Source organism: Pantherophis guttatus, chromosome 6, assembly GCF_059756535.1.
Source record: "Pantherophis guttatus breed Tessera chromosome 6, ASM5975653v1, whole genome shotgun sequence".
NCBI lineage: Eukaryota > Metazoa > Chordata > Lepidosauria > Squamata > Colubridae > Pantherophis > Pantherophis guttatus.
In genome coordinates this window covers 68073140-68087777 of record NC_142068.1, presented here as the reverse complement: position 1 = coordinate 68087777, position 14638 = coordinate 68073140, and the positions used below count along the sequence as shown (strand labels likewise).

Genomic DNA, 14638 nt, shown 5'->3' with positions numbered 1-14638 from the left:
TTCTTGTAATACTGATATTTTTAATCCTGCTATATGGCACAAAAATAAATTTTATTTTTTTCTTAACATTTTGGGTAAAATAGATTCTTCCAAGTGTTGGTGCAATTAAGTAGCATTCTTTTTTAAGATTATGTTGTGTTCAGCTGGAATAATCTCTAAAAATGTGTACTGAGACTGGAAACAAACCCATTTCTTTACTAATTCTTTAAACAAGGTGACAAATGAGTGCTGGATAAATATGTATGGCTAATTTAAATATATTTGGATGTTAGCTGCAAACCTGTGACAAAAATCAGACATAAAGTTAAATGGGTGATATTGTTGAAATGATGATATCCTTTCAATCACGTCCAGCTCTTGGCAATTGTATGGGCCAGGTCTCTCCACCTCTTCTGATCTTGTGCTACTTTGAGTTGTTCTGTCCTCTGGCTGGTGTCAGCTTTCATAATGTCCAGTCACTATGTTCTATGGCTGCCTGGTTTCCTTTTACCGCTAAATTTACCACTAAATTATTGAAGCATATCAAACTAATTGGAGGGACACCCATCTTCGCCATCTTTAAAAAGAAATTGGGTTTATTTATCATTTTACTGTGTTCTAATTAAATCAGAATCCCAATGCAACATTTTGTAATGTATTATTTGGAAAGAAAAAAAATTGTAAAACATAATGAAAACTTAAGTGAAACTGGATGTAGATTTCCCACGAGTGAACAGTAAAACATTGCTTATTTGGGAACAAAAATGTAAAATTCTATCTTAATGTTTACACGTAGTATGCCCAGTACTAGTACTGTTATTAAATAAGTATTCAATGCAAGTAGTCCTCAACTTACAATTGTTTAACTACAGTTTGAAGTTATGATGGCCTTGGAAAAAGTTATTTATGAGCATCCTTGAAGTTATAAACTTTGCACCATCTCCCATGGTCATGTGATTGTAATTTGGGCACTTGGCCATTGATTTGCATTAGTTACATCATCCTGTGATCACATGATTGTGATTGCAACCTTCCCAGGTGGCTTCCAGACAAGCTAAGTAAATTGGGGTAGTCAGGTTTTCTTAATGACTGATGTACTTAAAGGCTAGGGTCATAAGATCAGGTCTAGTCATGTAATAACTCGCTTAACGATCACATTCAATTATTGACTGAAATTTCTGGTCCCAATTGCAGTCATAAAAATTGAAGACTATTATTTGACTGAGATACTAAACTAGTTAGTATTATTTGACTGAGATACTAAACCAGTTAATCTGTTGCAGTTCTAAACAAATGGTAGAATTTGGAATGCAGCAAGTACCCTTATTAAAATTAATGGGAAACCAAGCTGATACATGCACCTAAGTTTTATAGCTTAACTGTCCAGTTTAAATTTCCCAGGAGTCATAAAATTCAGGTTCCCATTTCTTGTTTTGAAAAGCTTCAAAAATAACATCTTGCTGGATGCAAATCACAAATGTGCATAATGAGTCTTCTAGTGGAAAAAAATAATCTTGCCCCCCCTCCCCCCTCCCCCAAGAAACATTGAATACTTGTTTGATACGTTCATGTGGCCGGAGTATTTAACAGTCCTGAAACATTTTGCAGAAGCATGCAACAGCTGAGAAATAGTTAAGTATTTACTGTGCAAGAATTATAAATTCTTAACATCATGACTGCATTTTGATAAATTATACATAATTATTTTCATATATGTACACTTAAATCAAAATTGGACAATAGCTTCAACAAATACAGGTAAAACACATACCAGTCCATTACACTAAATAAACATTCTGGTTATTTTAGATGGCTGTCAGAGGAATAAAAATCCTGCTTTTAGCTGGTTGCATGGAATACAGACACCCTAGCTTTAAAAAATACAAAGTTTAGCAGGACAATTAAACGCTAGCAGGTATAATTTTAAATATAGCTTGTCTGCCACTGAGATTTTTTTTTGCCTTGTAATGTCTTTTATATATAAAAAGGCTTTGGACACTTTCTGACTGGAGCAGCACTTCACAAATTAATCCACTAGCTTTGTCACAGCCTGGTGCTTGCTGGAAAGTGTGAAGAAAATTCTTCTAGCAATAGTTGTGCATGTTTGTTCAGATGCTCAAATCCTTGGAAAATAAGGGCTAGAAGATACTCCATGATGCTCCTTGGTGCAGTTACAAAACTCTAGCAATATATTTTAGCCTGGTGGAGTCTTTTGTATTGTTTTGACTGTCAATGAGAACGAGAGAAGTCCGCTGATGATTCTCTATTATTTCTGCCACACTGTCAAAGTGCTGGATTGGAAAAACAAAAATAGTTTATTCGACACAAATCCTGCTGAATGGGTCAACAATCATAATTTAAATTTAAATGCTCTTTTCCACTCTGGTAGCTTTAAACAAAACAATTCTGTTTGGGAAGTCAGCATTTACATCTTCTAATTTCAATACTTTCTAGCACTTTTGTATGTGAATTGTTCCCAATGGAAAGTAGGAGTAGAGTAAGCTAAACTGCAAGTAGTACTTCTCTCAAGGCTGGCCTCATTTTTTTTTAGACAAAATCCTAGTACTAAATATGGTTTTATTTTGTCATTACCATTAAAATGGAATGGTTAAATAGTTTTAATGTCAGCACCCTAAAGTAACTTAAGTACATCTCTTTAACATAATTGACAACAAATTCTAAATAATGAGACATGTAGGATTTTCTGCTCTCTTGTGAAATAATGGGACATGTAGGTGTTAAGGCAATATAACCCATATAGTACTGTTTCAGGTAAATTGCTTAACGCATTGTAAGCTGCCCTGAGTCTCCGGAGAAGGGCGGCATATAAATCAAATTTAAAAAACAAAAAACAAAACCCTGACGCGATCGAGTTTGACACCCTTGGTATAGGTAGTCTGGTGCTGATTAAATTCTGCTCCCTTTAAGAATATCTACCGCTAAAAGCTCCTAGTGAGAAATCTTTAATAAAGAAAACAGAGATTCATAGTTAAAGAGAATGGTACACTGTATTCACATTTTAGTTAAGACTCGCTTGAACTACAATCTCTCTACCTGTAAAGAACAATTACAGAGTTGGAAGGGACCTTGGAGGTCATCTAGTCCAACCCCCTGCTCACGCAGAAGACCGGCGTACTAGGGATTCGAACCGCCGAACTGCCAATTTTTCTGATTGACAAGCTCAGCGGCTTAGCCACTGAGCCACCAGAAGCTACTGTTCATTTTTATGATCAACATATTTCTAAGCAGTGTAAACCAACTTTCCATGCATGTATTTAGAATAAAAATCCAAAATAAATCACCCACCTCCTCACCAGTCTTTTCTCTACCCAGAGCGTATTGTCTTTCAGATTCAATAAATCGGATTGGAATGTTATATACTCTTTTGTTATAAAATACAACCAGTGTATATGGTTGCTTTGAATCTTGTCCAGAACTCTTCCTTACTAAGAAAGACCCATCCTGAAAAAAAAGTGAAAAATATGAATTTCAAGGAATAATGAGAAGAAATAGAGTTACTTCAATTTTCTGAATCATTTCCCCCCCCCCTTTCTGACATCTTAATCAAGAAAAAGAAAAGCCCTCCAGCATTGGGCTGGAGTTTTTGGCTTTTACAATCTCACGGCCTACTCCTGTGTCCACAAATGATCCATATATCTTTTTAGATGTACATAGAGGATTATCTAGGAATATGAACTGTATTCCTTCTGCATTGATTTCAGGGATTCTACTGCTACTAAGCTTATTTCTACCTGGGAGAAGAAACAATTCTTTACATTAAAGCTTTAAATCAAGAAATGGTTTTTAGAGTAATGCAGACGTTCCCAAAATTGGATTTTTCTTGATTCACAGTGACCTTTGTTTCAAGTATTTTTTTAATGGAGCCCTTGGGTCTAAAGAAATACCTAATATTAAGTATGTAAGCAGTCCAAATTTGAAATATTCCACAGCGTACCTGTTCTAGCAGCCTGGATGCTAGGATAATTTCTGTGGACCCCAGCTTTATAATTACTAAAACAGTCCAGTTTACAATGAACATCTGCCTGTTCCTTAAAGGATATGTCGTCCCAAATATTTTATTAAGCAGCCCACCAATTTAATTGCATTCCCATTCTCTATTTAATTTAGCCAGTCACCTTTAGTCTACCATTTTCTTCTTCTGTAAACTTAGCTGGTCCCCTCACATTTATACTAATAATATTTCAGTGATTTTTTTGCCTCCTTGTCATTATTAAGAACTGCATAAAGTTGTTTTTTAACACTCAGAAATAAAGGTTCAGCGTTATTCAAATTATATAGTATGAGGAAAATGGAATTCATATCTTTCTGCCTGTTTGATAATCTTGTTTCAGATTCTCTCCTATGCTTCTGAAGAATTGTTAGAAGCTGTGACTTTCAAGGAAATACTTTTTACCTTGTTTGATCTATATAATGCCTCCTCAGCTATTTTCCGATCACTAGAAGCCATGTACCATGCTTGACCAAGAACACCAGCATCCTGTTAAAAAAAAAAGGGCATTCCTATCTATATATCCCTAAAACCAAAGATTTCCTATGCTCTTTTTTAAATTAAAAAAATAATAATAAATTGTATATTAATCAGGAAGAGTTTCACAGGATGTGAATAATTTATGAACGATGTATAGATATGTAAATATTAAATTAGCCTTTGTATAGATTTAATCACAAAATCTGTAATGTAAATATGTGATTTTTATAAACATTCTTTTGATAGAAAAATATTAAAATGAGCATTTATTATTTATGAAGAACTTGTGAATTACCCAAAGGATAGCTCATTAAACTTTGATCAAAATTTGGTGACATCTAGTCCCCTCTCCCATATTTTAAAAAAACCTTATACCACATTTATACCTGTTCTGCTTGAAGGCTATTACTTCGAGTGCGTATAGTGTGGCTTGCAGGTTCTGGAGATCCTAAGAAAGAGAATATTATTTGTAGGCTACCATGAATATAGTGTCTATCTATATAGACTACTAATGAAAGAGTCAGTGCTGCAACATTGCCATTCTACTCTTCAGTTGTATTTCTTTTCTATTGAATATGTTTGCTGAAGATAGGTTATTTCCTTCTAGATCAGTGATAAGGACTGAATACGGAAAATTCCAACTGCCAGCAAGGTTTCTACACTGATCAAAATGAATTAACTGGAAAACCAAAATTAAATCAAATTTAAGAATACTTACTTGACAAGATTGGTGGCTTCTGAGGTAATGGCCTGAGGTAATGGGGTTGGAGATTAAAGAAACAAAGAATGGCATTAGATATCATAATGCATTTGCCCGGAATTCAGTGATGTAAGAAAAAAATGCAAAAAGTATCTAACATTTATTGTTAAGAGTCTGACAATTTGTAAAAATCTCCTTACCTGTTGACTCTTAGAAAGATATATTTAGGGTCCACATAGCTTGCAAATAGATGTATCTTTTGTTAGATTTCTTAACAACATGTGATTGTTTGTTTGATTTAATTTAGGAATGTACATTCAGTAGCAAAGTGATTGGAAAGATGCTTTAGATCTGGTGCAGGCATGCTTGCTATATTTCAGTGATTCCTTAAAGAAATTATGCTTTTTGTTGACTTACATGGTATTTGTGCTATTATAAGAAATACGTATTTGTATGCCAAGGGGATGCCTTGGCTCAGTGGTTAAAGGCACTGAGCCTGTCAGCTGGAAAACTGATATCCCGGGTTCAAGACCCAAATGCCACATGACGGGGATGAGCTCTTTTTACTCACCCCAGCTCCTACCCCACCTAGCAGTTCAAAAGCAAGCAAATGTGAGTAGATAAATAAGTACCGCTTCGGTGGGAAGGAAACAGCTTTCTGTGAGCCTTGATTTATACTCATGTTGGTCACATGACCACATAAACATCTCTGAGATAAGTTTGGCCTCCTTGGCTAAGAAACAGAGATGCCTCCTAGAGTCAGATATGAAGAGGCAGTAACATAGGTCTTTTTCCAGTTTTTATTCCTAGTTTTAGTATGTTGTATAACCCCAACCTACATTGGCTTGTAATCCATGCTTAAACAATCGTTTTGCTTGGTTGATGACCCCAATGTGAATTATCCAAAGGGATTTGAAGATGAGCAGAAGATAATCTTCCCCTAAACAGCCAGCTGCTCCGCTCTTTAACAATAGTTGATACTAAAGACTAACAGAACCTTTGGTTGTGATGTTATTTCCATCTTCCTATGATAATTTCATAGAAGAAACAAATTGTGATACTCTACATGAGGCATAAAAGCCTACATAACCAAGTCCCATTTTTGATTGCAACCATACATTTCCTATAAAGTTGAACTTGCTCATTAATGTTGTCTAAAAGCAATATGGAAGGCTTGTTAGTGTCACATACCACTGCATCACCTCTTTATCAATCGTTCAGTGTAGCTGGGAATCAGGCAACATATACATTTAATTAATTAATTAAACAAACAAACTGTTCTTTTTGTACCTCATAACTAATCCTGGATTCCATTCAAGCCAGTTCACTTTATTATACACACATGGACTAAAATTTCTTTCTTTATCCATTCAGTGATCTGCTGAAGAATCAATCTGAACTCTGGGTATTTCCTACCTTGCAGATCAAAAATCTACACTGTATTTACATTCTTTTGAGACTTCCCACTTTACAGTTAGAACCACCAGATCAGGATCTGTAATAATAAAGCTGTTTTAAAAGCAAATGACAGATGTTTACTTTTGAATGCTGGAAGGGATGGGTGGAAGAGGCATGTCGTGACTGGAACCCCGGCGGCGTTCAGCAGGTATAGGTTTATCTGAGTTTGAAAAAGGATAGAGAAGTCTGATTAGTTAGGTTCACAAATGAATCCAGCTTTGGTGGAACTACTCCAACTTGTACTAGAGCAATGATTCTAAGCTCAGATGTTGATCTTGCATTGGCTGATATATAATAGCACTTTGTATATCAGCACTTAGACTTATACTCCACTTCATAGTGCTTTACAGGCCCCTCTAAGCAGTTTACAGAGTCAGCATATTGCTCCCAACAATCTGGGTCCTCATTTTACCGACCTCGGAAGGATGGAAGCTGAGTCAACCTTGAGCCTGAGATCTGATCTGCCAAACTGCTGGCAGCCGGTGATCAGCAGAAGTAGCCTGCAGTACTGCACTCTAACCACTGCGCCATCACGGCTACAAGGTTGCTTGCTGATCTATTCTATCCTTAACTGACTAAATATCTTGCTATATAAATAATACACGTACGTTAATCATAGGATTCCCCTGAAAAAGCAGGGCTAGAAAAGAGATTAAAAGATTAAAAGAGATTATGAGCCACGGTGGTGCAGTGGTTAGAGTGCAGTACTGCAGGCTACTTCTGATGACTGCCAGCAGTTCAAATCTCACCAGGCTCAGAGTTCACTCAACCTTCCAAGGTTATTAAAATGAGGATCCAAATTGTTGAGGACAAGATGCTGGCTCTGTAAACTGCTTAGAGAGGGCTGTAAAGCACTGTAAAGCAGTATTTAAGTCTAAGTGCTATTGCTATTATGCCAAATTTAAGTAAACTGCAGACACCTCTGGATTAAAATACTATGCAAATTTTTCCTATAATTGCTAAAACAGCAAGGGCAAGTTACTAAAAAAAAAAAAAACCAACCCAACTTATTTCTGCTCAATGGGTAGATAGTGACCTGATCCATACATTATAATTAGTCATTATACTATCTAAGTAGAGCCAACTGAATAAATCATAATTGGCTGGATTATGGTGAATCCATTCATAATATCACTTGGTCTGTGAAATAAAGACTGGTATACCAATTTTAGTAGGCTTATCTGAACTGTTCCATACATTACAATCTGTTCATTAATTGTCAGAACACATGTACATGTGTTATCTTTAGAAAACAATCATGCATATACAATACAAAGATTGTAATCTTATTTAAGCAGACTTTTAGTGTTTCGCAAGCACTGTAGTTCACCAGAAATTGGACCGTAATACATTAACAGGTCCAAATCCCACAATCTGTGCTCTCTGGGGCTAACTGAAGTTTGTCAAAGACATAAGCCTACTCTTAAATTAATTGTTTATTGATTAATCTAGTCTCCTTTTCTATACTGTAAAGGTGAATTCAACAATTCCAGCAATATACAGGTCCTCAATTTACATCATTTAATTTAATATAATTCTGTACATCATACAGAATTTAATTTAATTCAAAGTTACAACATCCCTGGAAAAAAGTGACTTATGACTGTTTTTCACACTTACAACCATTACAGCAACTCCATGGTCATGTGATCAAATTTCAGACGCTTGGCAACTGACTCATATTTATGACAGTTGCAGTGTCCTGCGGTCATGGGATCACCTTTTGCAACCTTCCGACAAGCAAAGTCAAAGGGGAATCCAGTTTCACTTAACAACCGTATTACTAACTTAACCACTGCAGTGATTCATTTGACAACTGCAGCAAGAAAGGTCATAAAATGGGGCAAAACTCACTTAACAAATGTCTCGCTTAGCAACAGAAATTTTGGGATGAATTGTGTAAATCGAGGAACAGATGGAAATTATAACTACTGGCCTAGTGGGAAAATGTTTTCTTTGTTCTTAAATTGAGAATATGAGGATAGTCCTGTGAATCAGGCCCAGGTCTGTCTAGCCAGCATTCGATCTCATAGAGTGACTCTGTCCAATAGAGGTGCTGGCTGGTTGCTTGATTACGCCACTCCTCCTCTCCCCAGCCACCTGTTGGAATGTCCTTGGTTCTCACATGAAAACTTTTTGTTTTGACTATAAAATCCTAGCTATCTATTTCCCACCTCCCTGTCCCTTCTTCTTCCTTGTGGAACCCTGAAGCCTCCAAGATGGCCTTAGCCAGGCTCGCTTCAGGGTTGACAGGCTCATCAGATGCATCTAATGAGGCCACAAATACGGTCCTTTGCCCACACAGTTGGAATTAATATTTATCTGTAGAAAGACAGTGAGTCTACTTGTCTTGCTATTTTAGCCAATACAGTACTTGCAACCTCTCTCCGCACTCTCAATATATCTGTCTTTCAACTCACAGCTTGTCCCTATTATTTATTGGAAAAGCAAGTTACTGGTAAGATAATTCATATGTTCCACCGCTGCTACGATATTATTTTCCATAGAAAAAGTGGCAATCACCAATAAAATTAAAAGTTTTAAAAAGGAAAAAAAAAGCAATTTACCTTCAGCAATATTTAAGTGGTCTCTATCAGGTAAGCTTGGTTTCTATAATATCGAATTAAAGCAAATAAATATAAATAAGTTTTATTTATACACTTTTTTTCTCAGACTTACGATCAACAGAAAGAATGTCTGATAAAACATACCACAATATTAAGCATTTCCAAATACATAAATTGCATAAATTTCTGTTGCATTCAGTAGTGTGCTGAGTACTTGCTCTTCTGCAGAAGCAGTTAATTTTACAGATAATCTCGTTTGCATTTAGTAATGGGATATTGAAGATGATGATTTGGTAGGCAATCATGTTGAAAAATTAGAATAACCTCTCTCAATCTGATCGCTCCAGATGTGGTAGATCAGGAGTGTCAAACTCTTATTTTATTGAGGGCTGCATCAGGGTTGTGCTTGACCTTGGGGGATTGGGGTGGGTGTGGCCAGCTCGATGTCACTCATGTCGGGGGCGCCTGTGGTGGCCCGAGTGCTCTGTCAGTGAAAATGGACTCCTGAGCTCCGTTTTCGGCTGCCGCAGCTTCCTGCAACCCTCTGCCAGTGAACACGGAGTTCAGGAGGGTCGCACGTGGCAGCCGGAAATGGAGCAGGAGCTCATTTTCGCTGGCTGAAGCACCGCGGGCTGGTCCTTTGTTGTTTCCAGCATGGCCCCATGGGCCAGATCTAAGTACCCCATGGGCTGGATCTGGCCCCCGGGCCTTGAGTTTGACACCCCATGGTAGATCATCAATATCCATAAATCCCTAGTCAGCATAGTCAGTATCCAGTTGAGCAACTCAAATGGAACCCATCCAAAGAGCATTGGGGTGGGCTAGATTGGTTTAAAATACTAATTAATTTTGTGGATAGAAGGTATGTACAAGTCATTGGAATTGTTCATTTGGTTTGAAATGTTGACTCGTTTTCATTTGAGACATTCTGATTTGTATTTCAAAACACTTAAGATTCAGTTTCAAGCTGTCACTCTAAAGCAATTTGATTTAACCACACAAATATTATTTATTTATTTATTTATTTATTATATTTCTATACCGCCTTTCTCCCGTAGGACTCAAGGTGGTGTACAGTCAAGAAAAATATAGGGGTGGGGTTTCATTCATTTGGTCAGGGCTAGTATCTTGTTTGGATCACCCCCTTGATTTCCCTGACAAAAGCAATTGAAGCATCAAATCAATTTCTAAATTTGAGTTTTTTTCTTGAATAAATTCAATCTGTATATTTTATGTAGCTATCTTTGAATCACATCTGGAAATTAAAACTCTGCATAACTCTAGTAGGCTAATGCATTTAGAATTATTGTTTTTGCTTGACAATAAAGTTTACTGAGTTTTATGTTCACTGTAGCAAATTATAGCTTGGGCATTGAGCAATTGTCTTATTAGCCATTGCATATTCATTATGTTAGCAGTGGAATCAATTCTGAATCATAATGTGTGTCTTTCAAAAGAGAAAATAAACAGAAAACAATGTAAATGTTTGGCAATTGCCAATATCAAAATTATAATTGATTCTTCAATATGAACAGAAGTTAAATATATTGAAAAAGGCTTTTGTCCTGGTCACAGGAAAGAAAACAAATGCCAAAATCCATATTAAGGAAATATCTTTAACAGGCCAACACAGAAATATAAATGTGCTAGGTAATGTAGTAACAAAAAAATGCTCCAATTAAGTCAGTAAGTTTAACAATATGTAATTTATTTATTTATTTATTTATTTATTAAATTTATATACCGCCCTATTCCTGAGGGACTCAGGGCGGTGAACAGCGAACGATAAAAATACATGTAATACAAACGTTAAAAAATAATAATAATAATAATTATTATTATTATCAATAATCCTGAATATTGATCACAGAAATAGAGACCAACTATTGGAAACAAGTATTGCAACCAGTGCTTGTTTCTTCTATCCAACATCTGTTGGGATAGTCCTGCTGCAACTAATCCAAGTTTACACTAACTGCCCACAATTAACAGATATCACTGGTCTGTCGCTCCCAGATTTCAAAATAGAACTGTTCAAAATAGAACTGTGCCATAGCTTGCCAATTCTTTTTGCTCTGTCTAATTTCTTATCCACTTTGTTTCAAGTTGATAATGACTGCATCTATTAAAAGTGATGTTTATATATATAGATTTTGGGTACATTATGACATCTTCGCTATGTCTGCTCATTTCCTATGCTTGAATCAGTGTGTCAGGTTACGATGGAGTGCTGACACAGTGTTTATTATATAAAACTTCCTATGATTCAGCACTTCAATTTTGCCAGAGGCTACGTCCAAATATTTTAGATACCATTGAAAATTTCAGATCGTTTTGTAATGATTGATGCATTTCCAATAATACAAAAAAAAAAAAAGCATAATACGATCAATTTAATCCAACAGAATGCAAAATAAATATATGTATATATGCATATATGTACTGTATATAAATACCCTCTTTCCCCCAAAATAAGACACCCTCTGATAATAAGCCCAATCGGGCTTTTGAGCACATGGCAATAAGGCCAAGTGCTTATTTCAGGGTTCCAAAAAATATAAGACAGGGTCTTATTTTTGGGAAAACACGGTAGATACATAGCTTGAACAAGGTGGTGATTATATAATTAATTATTTTTGGTTGCTTTTAGAATTGCTCTTCTGTGTGACAATTTTAAAAACACAAAACTCACCGGCGGTATTGCAGGAGTCATTTGCTTTTTTCTGCAGAAAAAAAAAGTACGGATGCAAGAGTATTATTAAACTTCCTTTTGCTTTGCAGCCTTCTTTTTCACGATCCAATTTATGAGCACCCAAGTTTGGATATATTTCTTTACGCAAGTCCTTCTCCTGCACGTCTCTAAACCAGGGGTCTCCAACCTTGGCAACATTAAGACTTGTGGACTTCAACTCCCAGAATTCCTTTACTGGTTGAGGAATTCTGGGACCTGAAGTCCACAAATCTTAAAGTTGCCAAGGTTGGAGACCCCTTCTTTAAACGGAAGTCTCTCATACTGCCTCCATACTGATACAATTCATGATAAAGTGAAGCTAGCTAGCTCTGACCACCACACAATTTATAAACACAGGGTATCTCGTTCTCATTGGTGCAATCTGCGGAGAAAGCATTAGGTTTGGATTCGAAAGTCCTTCTGCAGGGAGTCCTTGACTTAAAACCAGCCATTTAGCAACTACGACAATACTGGAAAAAAGTGACCCACAACTGGTCCTCAAAGTTATGATTGCTGCAAGCGTGCCCATGGTCACATGATCAAAATCTGGGCGCTTGGCAACCTGCATATATTTGCAATGTCCCAGGGTCAGTAATTGCCATTTGTGATCTTCCCAGCTGGCTTCCAACAAAAGCAAAGTCAATAAGGGAATCCAGGTTTGCTTAATGACTGCACGATTCACTTAATAATTGTAGTGATTAGTTTAACCAGAATGGCAAAAAAGGTGGTAAAACCGGGTGCAACTTTCTTGACAACTCTCTTGAGAACTCTCTTTCTTAATGGAAACCCTGGTCCTAATTATGTAAATCGAGGATTTCCTTATACAGTACATAGCACCACAGTAGCCATGGTGGCGCAGTGGTTAGAATGCAGTATTGCAGGATAATTCTGCTCACTGCTAGGAATTTGATTCCTTCGATCCTGACTGGCTCAAGTATGACTCAGTCTTCCATCCTTCCGAGGTCGGTAAAAAGGAGGACCCAGATTGTTGGGGGCAATATACTGACTCTGTAAACCACTTAAGAGAGGGCTGTAAAACACTGTGAAGATGTATATAAGTCTAAGTGCTGTTCCCATTTCCATTTCTGGATCTCTCCAAACCATTTTCAAGTTGGTTCTGTCACTGTCTTTTATTCGGGCAACCCCAGAATCCAGGAAAGAAGCCAGGAATGCTAGTGTCCCTTCCTGGAAGCAAGTAGCAGCCTACAATAATCAACTGAGCTGCCATCAGAGCAAAAATGGCAGCTCTTAGAGTAAGGAAGTCCCTTGCCTCTATTTACACAGAAGAGGAATGACATGTGTGTCTAGATGTCTATCTGGCTAATTCCATCGCAGTGTTTGCCTGTTTTCCAAACAATCCAACTTGTTCTGGAATTTGGGCAATGCTTCTATTAGACTGCTCCACCTCCCAAAGGATGACATTGTACTGTGGGGTGGCCCTGATATCAGATCAGTCTAAGGAGTCCACAGACTCGTACCAGAAAGGTCTGGAATTATTGATATTAAACAATGTTAGAATATGATGAAACTTGCTTGAACTAAGCGCAGCTGGAAAGGGGTGAACAAATGCCAGGAATGGGTGATGGGTCAAAAAAGTCAAGATGGCAACTGTGATCATGTGATCAAAGCCCTATCCCTTTTTTTAAACGTACATCACAGACTTTGCACACTGCCTTCTCAGAAGCGCTTAAAATATACAAAACCTTTCTTTACATCTAGCCAATCTATCAGAGCAGTTAACTACTTCAATAACATGGTGTATAAAATGATTACAAACCATTACATTGCTTCTGGTAAATAATGCATTTAAGGATTACAAAAACTGGAACAGTTTCCGTAGTGAGAAGGAATGATTTTTTAAAAAACACTTACGTGATCCTGGGAAATGGCGATGGAACATTAACAGAAGGAAGTTTAAATTCTGTAGCACCATTGCTGCTATTATCTAAAAATCCAAAGACAGTAATTAGTTCAATGTAACTGTTGGTTAACAAAATGTTACATTTCTAAAGTTTAGACTACTGCTACTACTGCTTTGAGTATAAGAAAGCCACTGAAAATCAGAACTGTGCAAATCCACTGACCAAACTGTATTGGAAAAATCAGGAATACGTATGAATCTCCTTTTTCATAGGATTTACCCAGTCCAGTTCAAAATACCTAAAACGCTCAACCTTAACACTCAAAATTTTGAAAGCATCTTGATAACATAACATACAATAAAAATTTGATTTTATAGACAAAGTGGGGAAAAGCTGTGTCTATTAAAGCCAAATGTCAATTAAATTCCAGTTTACATAGACAGCACAAACATTGCTTTGTGATACAGTTCAAATGCAATTTTTAATCGTTGTATCCAAAGTCCACTGAACGGAGGCTCATAAAAATCAAAGTTTTATCATATACCATCATATAGCATTTGCCAGAAACAATTGGTATATTATCCATATACAGTTACAATTATGGATCAAAAATACAGAAACTTTCAAGCATTTCGTATTATTTCATCATTTGTGCAATGGCTCAACTGCAGTACGTTAATATTATTATTCCCTTAACATGGTAGGGAGAGGCAAAGGGAGAAAATGATTAGTTTAAGGCAGTGTTTCTCAACTTTGGCAACTTCAAGATATATGGACTTCAACACACAAAATTACCCAGCCAGCATGTACTAGGGAATTTTGGGAGTTGAAAACTACACATCTTCAAATTAC

General features: G+C 36.6%; 1 protein-coding gene across 6 annotated transcripts in view; it reads right to left on the bottom strand.

Annotated features, from left to right (window-relative positions):
• Nucleotides 1-1606: 1606 nt before the first annotated feature.
• Nucleotides 1607-14638, bottom strand: part of BLNK (B cell linker) — a 111752-nt gene continuing 98720 nt past the window's right edge. For 4 of the 6 annotated variants that reach the window (XM_034430472.3, XM_087871708.1, XM_034430470.3 and 1 more), the window contains 9 exons: nucleotides 13797-13869; nucleotides 11886-11916; nucleotides 9194-9236; nucleotides 6708-6786; nucleotides 5187-5218; nucleotides 4855-4916; nucleotides 4394-4477; nucleotides 3286-3441; nucleotides 1607-2270 (listed from right to left, as the gene is read on the bottom strand). In XM_034430472.3, coding sequence (XP_034286363.1) covers nucleotides 2151-2270; nucleotides 3286-3441; nucleotides 4394-4477; nucleotides 4855-4916; nucleotides 5187-5218; nucleotides 6708-6786; nucleotides 9194-9236; nucleotides 11886-11916; nucleotides 13797-13869 — 680 coding nt within the window. In that variant the 3' untranslated portion in view covers nucleotides 1607-2150. The remainder of the gene's footprint in view (nucleotides 2271-3285; nucleotides 3442-4393; nucleotides 4478-4854; nucleotides 4917-5186; nucleotides 5219-6707; nucleotides 6787-9193; nucleotides 9237-11885; nucleotides 11917-13796; nucleotides 13870-14638) is intronic. The other 2 variants (XM_034430469.3, XM_034430471.3) reach the window with 1 other exon arrangement.